At 38.9% G+C, this 15123-nt stretch overlaps 1 protein-coding gene and 1 long non-coding RNA gene across 2 annotated transcripts; one reads left to right on the top strand and one right to left on the bottom strand.

Annotated features, from left to right (window-relative positions):
• The first annotated feature begins 2148 nt into the window (after positions 1-2148).
• Positions 2149-14175, top strand: DMC1 (DNA meiotic recombinase 1). Its single transcript, XM_030478173.1, has 13 exons — positions 2149-2232; positions 2850-2894; positions 5814-5960; positions 6265-6347; positions 6935-6987; positions 8045-8086; positions 9294-9366; positions 9999-10090; positions 11239-11312; positions 11410-11524; positions 12372-12432; positions 12956-13072; positions 13753-14175. The coding sequence occupies exons 1-13, from the start codon at positions 2173-2175 to the stop codon at positions 13820-13822; spliced, it is 1032 nt and encodes a 343-aa protein (XP_030334033.1). The 5' UTR covers positions 2149-2172; the 3' UTR covers positions 13823-14175.
• On the bottom strand, positions 8836-11830 carry LOC115604776. Its single transcript, XR_003990405.1, has 2 exons — positions 11390-11830; positions 8836-9186 (listed from the first exon to the last, which is right to left on the bottom strand). It is a non-coding gene; the product is annotated as an uncharacterized LOC115604776 (long non-coding RNA).
• Positions 14176-15123: the final 948 nt, after the last annotated feature.

Genomic DNA, 15123 nt, shown 5'->3' with positions numbered 1-15123 from the left:
AGACCAGGTTGCTCCAAGCCCCGTCCAACCTGACCTTGAACGCTGCCAGGGATGGGGCAGCCACAGCTTCTCTGGGCACCCTGTGCCAGCGCCTCAGCACCCTCACAGGGAAGAATTTCTTCCTTATATCTAATCTAAATCTTCCCTAATGAACATACATAATGTATCCTAACAAACAGTTCCCAAGGTGGTAACAAGGAAGGCCGAGGCACCCTAGGTGGCACAAAACTGTTTGTGTTTCCTCACGAAAGTGGATGGATTTGCTGTGTTGTCTCAGACTTTCACCCCTTTATCTGCTTCATTGCAGGCGGTGGCGACTGGAATCCTCTGGGTCTTTGGTGCACTAACACACCAGCAACGGGAGGACCTTCTGCTCAATAGAAGGATTTTGTTCATACCTAAAGCTTTTAGTAGGGTGTGATATAATTCCTCTGTTTTCCCTCGTAGCCCACAGGAAGGCACAGGTCTGGGTCTGCCTCGTTTTTCTGCTGTGAGATGCCAGTTGCCTGAGGATGGGGAGCAGGAGAATGATCCCATCAACTGTTCAGCCGTGCTTGGAGTGCAGGATTATGTGCATTTCAGGAGGATATTTTTAAGGGAGAAGGGGATTGTCATACAGATGTAATGCCTTTTGCATTACTTCTTCCTTCAGTATTTGAAGCTAAGAGGTTTTCAAAATCTCTTCAAGTATTATTTAATGTTTTACTGTAATTATTTTTCTGATTGATATTAGGCATAATATGAAGGCATGATTTTCTCATTCCATAACTGTCAGGGTTCTGAAATAGAAATCAAATATATCCTGACACTATCAGAAACACCGATTTTATAGGAATATTTCCATTAAATACTAACAGAAGTGACTCTATCATATTTTCACTTCAAACCCAAATAAGATCATTCTAAAATTACATTTTCTTTCTCACTTCTCCCAGCGTCTGAATACACAAGATTCTTGCAAGCAAATTAGTCAGACCTTAAGTATCCATTTAGAAGCTGAAGAAAGCTATTTGCAGATATTTAGTATAAATTACCCCATCCTCTGTTAGATGTAGCCCATCTTGTATTTTCATAATAAACCTGTCTTACCTTTCATGGATTTTATTAACAAGGATGAGCAAGCAAGTATACACACACATCTGATGAGACAGTTTACAAAACTTTTGATCAGTCATAGCTAGAACAGTGAAAACAAGCTCATAAGTAAGACAGAAGCAACCTATCCATTTACAAAACCACAAAAATAAGGCAGGTTATAAGATCACATTTCTAAGGAACTACTTAGTATTCATTTTTCTCGCATTTATAAAACTAAAGGAAGTAATATTTTGCTTTTGATTTAATCATTATATCAGTAACTGCCTTTTCCGGTTCTTGGCCATACTTACGGAAGTCACATAAAGAGGGCAGTGAAGCTATAGTGGAGTACAGATACGGCAAGTTAACCATGAAAAAACATGAAATAATAACCTCTCTGTATATGGTTTTGCATAATAAAAGCTTTATATTTTTATATCCCTGTTTTATTCTCTTCATGCAAGCATACTTCTTACAGGTGTTACTTGCATGCCTTCGATATTTATTAAGTATTCTGAACCCCAGCAAGAACTCAAAACCAAATACAGCTTTATAGTCTATTCTAAAGATACCTGACTAAGGAGCTGTAACCTTCTCAACAGCACTGTTTTGTGGGCTTTCTGTCACATAAAGATGGGGGAGCTGAGAGGTTGCATAGCCTTTCCATTACCCATTCTGTCTGCATCTATGCTGACTTCCGTCATAAAAATACAGACTTCACTTTCTTACCAGAATAAATTCCACTAATGATAAATCATTTAAAATGTTCCCACCTCCAAATTCATCTCTGACCCAAGATTCTCACATGGGAGTGAGATCTCTTTTTCCTAACACCTGTTAAGCCCTTTCTAGTCAAACTGGTTCATCTGAGAGTAATGCAGTATATTTTATCCTTTTGGTCTGGTCGGTCAGATAACAAAGAGTTGGAAGCAGAATCCGAGTTTAAATCCATATACGATGGCATACTGAGAAGGTTCTGTAGCTCAAGGACTTCTTCAAGGTCCTTTTACAGTTATTTATTCATTTATTGCCACCTCAATACTATATTTGTTTGCATTTCCCAGTAACGATCAATACTTTATTGCCTGCTCTTTCATGATGAAGGCCATGGAGGATCAAGTAGTCCAAGAAGAACCAGGATACCAGGATGATGAGGTAAATTTATGGTTGATTGACAAATATTAGCAGCAAATGTTGTTTGAAGGTATTTTGATAATGTTATGAAATCCAGAGAGACAGGGGGTCCCCAAAGACCATCAGGGAGCTCAATGCATTTAAAATCTTCTTCCAATCTAATACCAAGAAAATCTCCTGGTCCCAGTACAGCCTTGCTCTTCAAGTACTTTTAACCTTTCAAAAGCTATGAAGAGTTTTTAATGGGATTATCATTAATTCTTTATATTTTACAGTTCTATATTAAATGCAAGGGGACTATCAATTAATTTTATGCTTCCAATGAATGGTCATCAGCCTGAAAAGACTGAGGAACTATGGCAGAAAAAGATCAAGATGATGATCATAACACAAGTTCTATTAGCACAGCAGAGGATTGCATGCTTGTGAAGATACACTTTATGAAGAAGGTGATAGGAAATGTGTAGGCCTTCTTGGCTCACTATGGCTTTGCTTATTTGGGTAGTCCAACATGCTCTGTATGATTAGGGAAAATCATTGAAATGTTTACAAATCTGAAGCAGTCACATAGTGAGATAGATGTAATTACAAGAAAGAGCAAAATCTGGTTTTATTTTTTTCTACTATTTTTTTTTTAGGAATCCTTTTTCCAGGATATTGACCTGCTACAGAAGCATGGAATTGTAAGTATTAGCAATGACTTTACATTGCCCATGCAAAGTTATTTTAAGGTAGTTTCCAAAAGCACAAACACATTGATGCAGATGACTGAAATTCCTCCTTGCAATAAATTCTAAATCAGTCATATGAAGACAAATTTTGCCTTTGGTGATAAGACAGGTTTTCAGAAACTCTCATTCCCATCAGATTCCTAAATAAAGTGGCAAGATATTCGAAGTATTTAGCACCCAGCACTCTTGAAAAACCAACTACTTGCTAATTTATTTGAAAACTGTGTGATAGATTACTTCCTGTTCCTGCCAATCTTTGTAATTACTCCTGCATTTTTGGTGCCTGTGAAATTACACTGTGACAATTGTTGCTATACTATTTTCAGCATGCTGGTGAAGGGGGTAGAGTGGGAGTGAGGAAAATATTAGTAGCTAGAGAAAGAAATGGTTAGTTTTCTTCATCAAATATGAATTTTTATCATCGTTATCATCATCATCATAATTATTACCATCTAAACGTCACCTATTTATCTGAATTACTATTATTAGATGCTTAGCCAGGAGACTGGATCATGGATGGGAACCCTATTACATTCAGTGTTATAGAAACAGAATAAAGAGTTGGGTTTGCCCAAAGAAATGTAAGATTTAATTCTAATATAAACAACTACAGACAGATACAGATGGGGAGGCCACAGGCACAATGAGACAGCAACAGTCAGCACTGTAGTTCTGGGCTCAGCATGTCAGCAGTGTAATTGTTGTCAACTTTTTTATTGGTAAGTCATTGACAGTTTTAAAAAGAGTTCTAAATAAGGATCATGAGGGTGAGAGCTCAAACTATGGGGCGACATAGGAAAAATACATAAATTCTTGTGTTAAAAACATATCAAGTTGACCAAAGAGGCCACCCTTATGAGCTAGAAGGGAGCTGTACTAGCCTGTCAGTATTAAATGAGGCATGCTATGCAGAGAATGATACCAAGGTATGGAAGACCTTGAAAACAAAGAATAATGACTTAGGCTGTTCTTCTGGCTTAATAAGGGTTTCCTGCTCCTTTTCATTTTATTTTTTCTTCTTCCCAAATGATTATTCCCAGAGGAAGTTTTCATTCACAGCTGTGCCAGTTAAAACCTTTGTGTGAACATATGACCCACATCTCTTAAATTCATTTGCTTAAGAAATAGTTTTTTGTGAGTTTAAATTTTTCTTTTTTCCTAGGAGTAGAGAAAGAAGTATTTACTAGATCTGAAAGTGTGGCCACAAAGAGAGTCAGATTAGCACCACCGAGGCTGTGGTTTGGTGTTCCAAAGCATTTGGTAGGAGTTCAGGTGCTGTGAGTCTGCAGTCTTTGCTAAGCCATTCTGCCCTCAGAGAATACCAGTCCTTCTTCTGGCATTTCTGCTTTTGTAGCCACTCTGTGAACTGGATTTGTGAATCAATTTGTCTAAAAATTATCACAACAAAAAATGTGGGTTAAGTTTTTTATTGTTTTTTATTTGTAAATCCTTGGTCTGCCCTTTTCCACCTCAGAGGCCAGGACTGGCACAGGGCTGCAACATAAGGTAGAGGATCAGGACAAGCAGCTGGTGCAAGGCACGTCAGTATGTTAAACCAGAAGACTGCTCAATGCTTTGTAGCATTGAACTCTGGTCTAAGGAGGTGTAGATCCGAATACCCTGGTTGGTGCACAAGCTGTTGGTGAAAAGGGTATCTGTGCAGGATTGAACAGGAACTTCTACAACCAGGTCTTCCACATGGAGACTTGTAATGCAGAAGAGCCTTGAGTCTGACATGACCAGAAGACAGAGCCACTGAAGAAATGCAGAAGCAGGATAATGCATTTTAAGTTTTGGCCTAGAAAAATTATCTTTGCAGCAGTAGTCTGTTTGTCTTAATAGAAAAACGCAATAAAACAGCTCAATCCTCATTATACTGCTGATTGTCATATTCTTCTGGGTGGAAGAGTCATTTTTATTCGTGACTTATTCTAACTCACCCATCCCTATTAATGTAATAATCAAAAAACATATCACAGCATGAGAAATAAGCTTCCAAATGAACATGACTAATTTCTTGCATAACCCCCCTCTTTTCCTATGTCCTATGCACCCACACTCTCTAGATAAATAGATGATACATCCAGTTCATAGGGGTTTTTTTTCAAAGAAAAATCTTGGCTGAAAATGGTAAATTGAAGTGTTATCCCACACCTTTCACATAATTTGTTTTCTTGTGAGTAATCTGTTGTTTGCCTTTAAGTTTTCAGTGATGTCAGAATCATCAAATGAGGTGAGAGGAGGCCAAATGTGTCAGTAGGGCGCTGACTGAAGCGATGCTGTACCCAATTTATGAAAAACTCTATTAGTCCAATGCAGCCCAGAGTGTCAGTGAGATCTGGAGGATACGTGTGTTTTAAACTGGACGTACTGGGAACGTGCAGAAACAGCACATCAGTTAGCATTAGCTTCCAGTGATCCTTGTGACTCAGCTCCCAATTACCCATGATCAGATTATCTCGTTTACAGATTATCTGTGCTAAGGGACCAAGGACAGATTGAGTGTTACTGAGTTTACTAGGTTGGGCTCCATGCTACCTGAAATAATCTGTATTGGTTCTTTACTACCAGCTTGGATCTAGAAAGATTGACACTGAACGGGGACAAGTAAATACAACTTGACCCAGACACCTTTCTCTCAAAAGCACCAGGGCCTGGTCTCTGCACCTTGATCCCTCACACCAATGTTATTCAAAATGTTCTATTGTTGGTGTCACAAACTACATAACAAAGAGTTTACTGTAAATCTGTTTCTTCCTTGGTGAAAATACACACACATATGAATGTATAATAAAATATGTTTCCAAGGTTTACTCTGCCTCCTAGTTGTTAACTGTCCTGAGCACTCACAGAAGGGAACTTTCTTCACAGAACGTAGCAGATATTAAGAAACTGAAGTCAGTTGGGATCTGCACGATCAAAGGAATCCAGATGACCACAAGACGGGCACTGTGCAATGTAAAAGGGCTTTCGGAGGCCAAAGTGGACAAGATTAAAGAAGCTGCAAACAAGCTTATTGTAAGCCAGTCATTTTCCTGACAGTTTAAACTTAAGCTGGCCTCTCCAAAATGCTAGGCAACATTTCTCTGAACAATTTTTTCCACCACACTGTCAAGATAAATTGTCGAAATTATTCTGCTTGTTACTGTAAAGGGATATTACTTTACACTCTACAACGACCAGACAAATGCTGTCATGCTTTTCATACCCATCCTATGTAAAGGAGGCTAGGGTGGAGAGAAGGTATTTATGTAGGATATTGCACTTTACCTTCAGGTTAAAGCTAAAATAAACCTCTCATGTTCTCTTTGGTCTTCCTTAGGAACCAGGCTTCCTGACTGCCTTTGAGTACAGTGAAAAACGGAAGATGGTATTTCATATTACTACTGGCAGCCAGGAATTTGAGTAAGCTTATCTCTACTTAAATCCTTCCTTAGTCCAAATTGTTCCAATAATCCTATTTATTGTCTTTAATAAGACAAAAGAATATAAAGGAATAAATATTCAGCTAGGACATGTAGATTACCTTGCATTTGGAGCTGCAGCTGGCTCAAAGGTGCCTGCACCAGTAAGCAACAAAATTAAGTCCTTTTCTGAGGGGAAACTGGACTTTGTACAGTCACTGTAAATAAACAGGGTTTGCATCTGGAGATCCCGAACGTATCATCATTGTTTCACCTAGTCAAAACAATCTGCAGGTCCTGGGTCAAAATTAATTCAAGATCTCCCTTGAGATATTTTTTATGGAATGTTATCTTTTCAAAGGTATTTTCTCTCTTCTTTCTTTCCAGTAATAATATCTATTGATTTTTCTCTTGCACACATAAAGGGAGGCTAAGACAGAGTTAATTCATTACGAATCAGTGATCATTTAGTGCCCTGCAGGAATTAGGGCAGAAGTAAATTTCTTAAAGTAGCAAAACTTTCTGGTTTTGACTTTCCTCTTGTGATTTGTGGGTTTAACTATATCATAATCCTCTCCCTTTCTCCAGTAAACTTCTGGGTGGTGGGATTGAAAGTATGGCAATCACCGAGGCCTTTGGAGGTGAGAAATGAGTATTATGGAACAACGAATTGCAACTTCGTTTAGATTTTAAATTAAGATGGATTACTTCTATCAAATTTACCCCATTGTAGTCGTAAAGATGAGCACTTGCATGAGTGTAAGAAGAAAGAATCTGCTTCTCTTAGTGTTTTCCCATTATTCCTCTTCATTTGCTTGCAGACTAAGTTTGAGCTGAGTAATCATTAGACTTGGGGCATGCTGATTCAGTAAACCACAACATAATTAATGCTATTAGTAATGTGTCACATAGAAAAGATTTCCCTGATGCGATCTGTGTTCCTTTCCAGTAACAAAACTGCCAGAGAAGGTACTTTATTTATGCATACTTAAGATGTATTGCATTTCAAATAAGATTTTGAAATTACAGTTAAACTACTATTACAGTAAATTTGATCAGTTATTGGTAAACACTTCAAAACCAGTAAGAGTTTATAAAACACAGTACTCTTCCCCTTAGAAAAGATAAACTGGAGACTTAACATGATTGGATATAATGAGATTAAATGCTCCATCCCTGGCAGTGTTCAAGGCCAGGTTGGACAGAGCCATGGGTGGCATGGTCTAGTGTGAGGTGTCCCTGCCCATGGCAGGGGGTTGGAACTAGATGATCTTAAGGTCCTTTCCAACCCAAACCATTCTGTGATTCTATGATCATTTTACTGAAAATGAAATTAGGCCAGGTCAGTGGAATCAACCATTCTTTCCCCCCCACCCCTCAGTTAATGCTTTTCCACATGTGCCATGTGGTTTTAACTTCTACACAGAAAAGAATAAATGACTCGGCAGTCAAGCATGATCAAATTAAAGCAGCTCAGATTTTGCTTCTCATGTTACACACTTCTGCACAAAATATAATTTATAAATTGAGGTTAAATGATTGTAAAAGGTAGGGATAGAAATGAATTTCGTAAATAACAGTGTTTCTAACTGCAGTAACTCCTGAAAAAGAAACCCTGACCCTTCTTTTTTTTTTCTTTTTTTCTTTTTCTTTTTTTCTTTTTCTTTTTTTCCTTTTTCTTTTTTCCTTTTTGAACAGAGTTCCGGACAGGCAAAACCCAACTATCTCACACCCTTTGTGGTAGGTGTAATATACCTTAAAAGAGCGCCGTTTCTGCTCAGTGAATCCATTCTTTACAACTACATCAGAATTAAACACATAGAGACAAGTTGGAATCTGTTCTCTCTAGAAATACAGTGAAACAGACCCTGGTGACTCTGACCTCCATTAATTGTGTCTGGGTAGAGAACTCATAGAAACGGTTACTTTTTAATGCTGCTCACGTCAATGTAAGTTTTTCTATAAGGAGAGAGGAACTAATAGAGTGTCCTGTAGAAGCCGGTGAAACAGGCCATCTGGAAAAGATGCACAAATAAGGGTTCCAGGTGGACAAGGGCATCGCCCAGTAAAGGGCAAAAGCAAGATTCTCTCTCAGCAACTCTTCATTTCCTGGGTTCAAGAGGTTTTGCTGAACGTGACGTTCTGAAAGGGCACTGAAAGGATACTCCTGGCTGACAGGAACCAGATAACCAAAATCTCTGGCAGTCACCATATTTGGGCAGTGCCAGATACAGCAGGACTCTGATTTCCCAGCAATAGCTCTCAAGGGGTAAATAGTCGTAAATAATAACTAATATAACTATTAATGCCTCTGGAATACAGTTACCAGACATCAGGTAGGCAAACATTCCCTTAAATTAACCCTATATTATACAGGCAATTATGGCACCTTCTGGAAAAATAAGGCCTCTTCTGTTGAGTACAATCTAATAGTCAGTAGAATCATACCCTTTTGCGTGAATGATTACAACTGAATTGAGTATTTTAGCTTATTCACTCCAAAGAGACTAAACCCACAACCAGGAACTATTTGCCTACCAGGAAAAGTTCAAATTCAAATAATTTTTGATCATATGAGTTACAGCTGGGGAAAAATCCTACTAAGTCCAAAACATGAATTTGGGCAGAAGATTAAGCGGATGCTTTGAGCGTAAGAACTTATTAATAATATTCTTACCTATTTTCAACATAAAATACACGGATTTAGTGATGGTACTGAGTAAAGCACAATTTTGACACCATTAAGTCTTATCTGATCTTCATTTGAGAAAAGGGGCTTGAGTTTCTTCTCAGGATCGCAGTAAGATTTGAGATACTCCTGATTTCCAAGCTGATTAAAACTGGTGATATGGATAAGCAGTTGTATTTTATTAGAAAGTAATAATAGAGGGAGTAAGAAAATATTTTTCCTGCTTTTTCCTTTTTATCTTGTATGAATTCACTGTAGTGACAGCTCAGCTTCCAGGACCAAACGGCTACACAGGTGGAAAGATTATCTTCATTGATACTGAAAACACTTTGTATCTTTTGGACTGTTAAAAGCTACAGGTAGGATGAACTGGAAAGATAGTTCGTTTTGTTATAAGCAAGTAGGAGTCTCCAGATAGCTGCATAAGTGTAAAACATTACGGCTGGCAGGAGAGAGCCTGGAGAGCACAGTGTGTAGTGACCCACAAGGCAGTAGCTTTTTCTCTGTCATTCGATGGAATCTGACCTGGAAAAATTAGTTAGGATACAGATTTTATTTTAACTGGGAGTTTTTTTGAGATCTAATATGCCTTCTACAGGTGATAGAAGCTTTTTTATATACTTCAAGAGAAATTCATCTAAGTACTAAACGCTATTTTTAACACTTCATATCTGTGGTAGACTGCGTATAAATAGGTTTTGCCCACAGCTAAATTCCTAGAGCACAGATATCCATATGTCACACACCCCCCTCAAACCCTGAGCACAAAACAATTATCATCATGAGACCTAAACTATCTTTAGGTTATGATGTGGAACAGTGTGAAGAGAAAAAGTCAGTCTTCTCATGGATCAAAATAAACATTCTTTTCTTTTCCCCCATAGTTCTATTTTGGAATGGAGTTTTATTATTTTCAGAGCATGGTTTGCACAAAGAGAAATCCTTAACTTTGACTAAAACCAGCCGACCAGACCGTCTCCGTGACATTGCTGATCGCTTCAATCTTGACCATGATGCAGTGCTGGACAACGTGCTGTACGCACGTGCATACACTAGTAAGACCATTCCTGCAACTGGCATGAGAGCTGTTTTTTCGTTAAGACTCCTGTTTCAATAGTTCTCAGTTTATTAACTGAGGTTCCCCACTGAGGATCATAAAGAGTGTTTTGCTGCCAACAAAAGAAGTTGTAAGCTTGCTTCCATTTTCTGTTTCTGGTGTTGTAAACTAGGGCCTACAAGGATGCTGGAGAGGGACTTCATCAGGGGCTGTAGCAATAGGACAAGGGGTAATGGGTAATGGGTTCAAACTGAAACAGGGTAAGTTCAGGTTAGATATAAGGAAGAAGTTCTTTACTGTGAGGCTGGTGAGGCACTGGAACAGGTTGCCCAGAGAAGTGGTAAATGCTCCATCCCTGGCAGTGTTCAAGGCCAGGTTGGACAGAGCCTTGGGCAACATGGTCTAGTGTGAGGTGTCTCTGCCCATGGCAGGGGGTTGGAACGAGATGATCTTAAGGTTCTTTCCAACCCAAACCATTCTATGATTCTATGATTCTATTCCAGCTCAGCAGCACTACATAAAGTTTTGCAGGTTGCCACAACATGGAGTGAACTCTGCTGCGTGCATGACGAGTGGCAGCGTAGGATCTTAGTAAGAGAAGCACCAATCAATGCAACCATGATTGCCTGGATGCAAGCTAATTCTAGAAATGCTGTTGAGATATTCTCTATGATCTTGTGAATGGGACTTTCCAGGAACAGCTCCAGCACACTCTGTCACAAGACATTGCCCTAAAACTTCAAGGAAATTTTAAGTGGGACTCTTACTTTGAGAGTACAATATGAATATGAATAATATGATTAATACTATTTCTGTGTGTCATTGAACTCAACATTGGATTCAAACGTTTATATCACTTTTCAGTTCTTAACACAACAAAAATACAATGTCTTCATGCAGTGTTTTGTTGTGAAACTTTTCACAAAGAAGTTTCGTGAGCTGGGCGAGGGGAAACTGGAACCTGTAGAAGCACAGGCACTGTTGGGTATTGTAGAGGCAGCTTGGTTTTGGGCACTGGATTTAAAGCTGTTGGCAGTGAAAATACAAACAGTGCAGACATTTAAAGTGGAATTTTAAAATTCAGGCTTTTGTTTCTTCAGAGCTCTTTTGGCCCTAATTTCACTTGGCAACTGTACTTCCCACCAGGTGAACATCAGACGGAATTGCTTGACTACGTAGCAGCCAAGTTCCATGAGGAAGCTGGTATTTTCAAGCTATTGGTACAAGGCTAATTTTATTATCATTATTACTGCTTTTAGCATAGCTTCTCTTATTTTCTTGCACTGTATTTACTTACGGAGTATAATTACAATGCAGATCATTGACTCCATAATGGCACTTTTCCGTGTGGATTTCAGTGGTCGTGGGGAGCTGGCTGAACGACAACAGAAACTTGCTCAGATGCTGTCAAGGCTCCAAAAAATATCAGAAGGTGAGGGAAACGTGGCAAAATTCAGAAAACATGGACTGGAGTTACTGCAACAGTAGCTGTTGGTAGCACAACCATCTCATAGTCCAAGTGTATTATCAATCAGGCATTGGCTCAGGAGTGTTTCTTCACTTTACACCTCTGTCAGTTACCAAAAAGATCAAACTGATCACATATTATTTCAAGATGACGGATCAAGGAATCTTTAGAACTATTCAACATTTAGAGTTTTCCTAGAAATACTCTTAAGACAAGGTCTAAATGAGAGAATAGGTTGTAGAACTGGACAAATCCCCACCACGAGAAACTGTGTTCCCCAAATCTCGGCAGTCTAAGTATACAAGCGACATGGGGAATACAAAAAAGGATGCAGGCTCAGAGACATAAAAAGCTGTAGCCATCGCCACCTTCCCAGTACTTTGCAATGCTCTGAGGGATGATGACAGGATGAATAGCGTTCCTCCTCTTTAGAACGTCTCAGAAATGTTGAAGAGGAATAAGTAAATGACTTTTTTTCATGCAGTAAACTAAAAAAAAAAGGCAAACCAACAGGGAGGGAGAGGGGGCTGAGGGCAGGGAGCCAGCAGAGAAGATGGGAACTGAGAAAGACTTGTTCAGTGCAACTCTGAAAAGTGCTCATTTTTGGCATAAATATTACAGCTGACATCACACAGCAGCAAATTTAGGCTGTCTTCCGATTAACTTCAACCATCAGACATAAAGAATAGTTGCTTCTCTTGCACTTGAAATTTGTGCTTCAGCAGCAGCCTGGCTTTTTACATAGGTGGAAGAATATTTTGGAATTAGAATTGGACTTGGTCTACCTTCTTTGCGTTGTTTTCTATTGCAGAATATAATGTAGCCGTGTTTGTGACCAACCAGATGACTGCTGATCCAGGAGCGACGATGACGTAAGATACCTCTCTCTTTACCAAAACTTCCTGTCTTCTGTATTGCATATTTAACAGAAATGAGTGCTGAGACTGTATGGAGTAAGAGGCACCAAAAGGAAGGTTCAGAATGGTCACTGGTCCCTCTAATATGATGAATCACTCATGGATGACACCTATATGTTTCTCTCGGTCTTTGTTATGAGATCTTTTATGTTTACCTGCTGCCTGGCATGATGGCTTCTTTCACTGTGACTTGAACAAAGAGAACAAGCCACATAAAGTACCGAAAAGGCACCCCATTTTCTTTTGGAGCAATTATATATGAAGTTTCAGGTGAGCATTTCTTGAGCCTCTTGAATTTAATGACAGGAAAATTACACCAGCATTGAACGTTTCAACATCTATCTTGAGGCAAGTGCATTAAAGTCCTTTTTTGATATATTTCCGTATTTATTATTTACTACTGAGTTCAACATACCTCATCTGACAGTTCATCATAGTATTAACCTATGGAACTTGCACAATTTTCTTGCTAATTTAGCTTTCAGGCAGACCCAAAAAAGCCCATTGGGGGCCACATCCTTGCTCATGCTTCGACTACCAGGATTAGCTTGAGGAAAGGAAGAGGAGAGCTGCGTATTGCCAAGATATACGACAGGTAAATCACCTTCCCTTCACAAGAAGGAAGCTGTGTTATGAGCAACTGCAAGGTGACAAAGTTCATGGTACTGAAACTTAATGGTTTGTCAGCAATTCATGGTTTCAAACTAACCATGTTTCTGGATGGTAAATGGAGAGAAAATCTGAAAGGACAAAGTAATTAGCAGACTTACAGTTGTCTTGTGTATTGCATACAATTAAACTATATAATTTTTCATCATAAATCCTACTAGATGCTCATCTCTTAAAGAAGACCATCAAATAGTTTGGCAACTGTGGTGGTCCCTTGGCAGGAAAATTTCAGAGCTGTTAAATTACTAAGTTTTGCTGACTCCATTAGTATCACTTTACCTAGTAAGCTGTGGCAGACATAAGTCACTAAAAATCATACCAGAACTACCTGGACAGACCACTGCTTCTGGTCAGGAACTAAGAAACTGAAATAATAGTTTGCCCAGAGAAAACCTTTCCTTTTCCTGCACCTTCTCCATTCCCCTCCCTTGTGTTGGATTTCACATTTTCTGATCCTGGTAATATTGATCATGTTGTACAGCTTGCACGTAGGCATAAAGACATTGTATGTGTAACCAACCTGGAATACTTCAACTTTTGGGAACCATTTCACAACTGCATTTAGCATGCGGAAACCCACACGTTTCTTGTTTCCTTTTTTCCCAGCCCTGAGATGCCTGAAAACGAAGCAACATTTGCAATAACTGCTGGAGGGATTGGGGATGCCAAAGAATAGGCAGAAAAAAATGATGTAAATGTACAGCTGAAAACCACATGGGCAGCTGGGATGAAGATCTGTGTGAGGGCACTGACCGGCTGGCTGCACTTCTGTCTTTTGGGAACCATTTGAGGTCTTTAGGGAGAACATTGAGATGAATTCTGTACAGCTCAGTTTCATTGATCTTAATAAGATTTGGTTCAGTTAGGGTCTTCGTTTTACAACTGAACTCAGCAGACAAAGATTTTAGAAATAAGCTTCTGAATTGTTCAAAGGCGGCTTTCCTTATATTTTGTGAGAATCATAGCTGTCCTCTCATATGAAATTGAAATACACTTTTTTCGTTTCTTTCAAAGAGAGTGGCTATTTGGTAGAAGGTAATAGTGTGAAATGGAACAGAATTGGAATAAACTCAGTTATAAAATTGACATAAATAGGTGAAAAAAGCAGCAACAAGAGCAACAGCCCAAGAACTCGGTGGACTCTCATGTACCGTACAAGAACAAGTTGCTCCAAAAACATGTTTTCAAGCATTTTTATCTTGACTAGATAATTTTTGTATTTTTATTTAGCATTTTCTACTTGTTGGACAGAATGTTTTCAAACTGTTCTTCTTAAAGTTAAAAATAAAGATTACGAGCCACACTCTGCTTCTGTTTGGGTGCTTTGAATCAAACCCTGCTCTCAATAATCTCACTGATCTTTCACAATGCAATCCCACATTTTAACAACTTTTGTCCAGTTTTCTAAAAAACCAACCTTTATAGAATTTGCTTTGTCAGTCTAAAATAAGTAGTATTAATGACTATTATTAAGTAATATTAAATATTAAAAACCAGATGAAAGCAAAACCAGTGGCTAGATAGGGGAGAGAGGCTGACACCAGTACTTGTACTGAGGGAAAGGCACTTATGACTGGGCTTGCTGAGGGAGCACACAGCCAGTGCAGGCACAGCTCCAAACTTGCCACAGGTTTATACCATGGAGAGGCAAAAGAAGCAAAGAAGCCAGGAGTAAAGGGAGAAATGGGGGACCCTGTGATAAAATACCCATCCAGTTTGCATTACCTCCAATGGTCATGGAACCACTTGCTTTAAAATAAACATATATTAGGCGCTCTAAGTGAAGGCCTTACTTTGTCCTCTTGAATAGAAGTGCTAATTAGAATGGGTGTAACTCTGGTGTCTGGTTAGAGAGCTTGTCCTTACCAATACAAAAAACTTTCCATTTAGATTAGCTAATGCGTGTAAGAGAACATGAAGTAAAAAGGCAGTGATGACCAGAAATTCATCCAAGAAAAGCCTGACACTGCAGGCAAG

The sequence above is a fragment of the Strigops habroptila genome, chromosome 3 (assembly GCF_004027225.2).
Source record: "Strigops habroptila isolate Jane chromosome 3, bStrHab1.2.pri, whole genome shotgun sequence".
Taxonomy (NCBI): domain Eukaryota; kingdom Metazoa; phylum Chordata; class Aves; order Psittaciformes; family Psittacidae; genus Strigops; species Strigops habroptila.
Note: the sequence above shows the minus strand (reverse complement) of the source record. Positions and strands in the feature narration are given on the sequence as shown.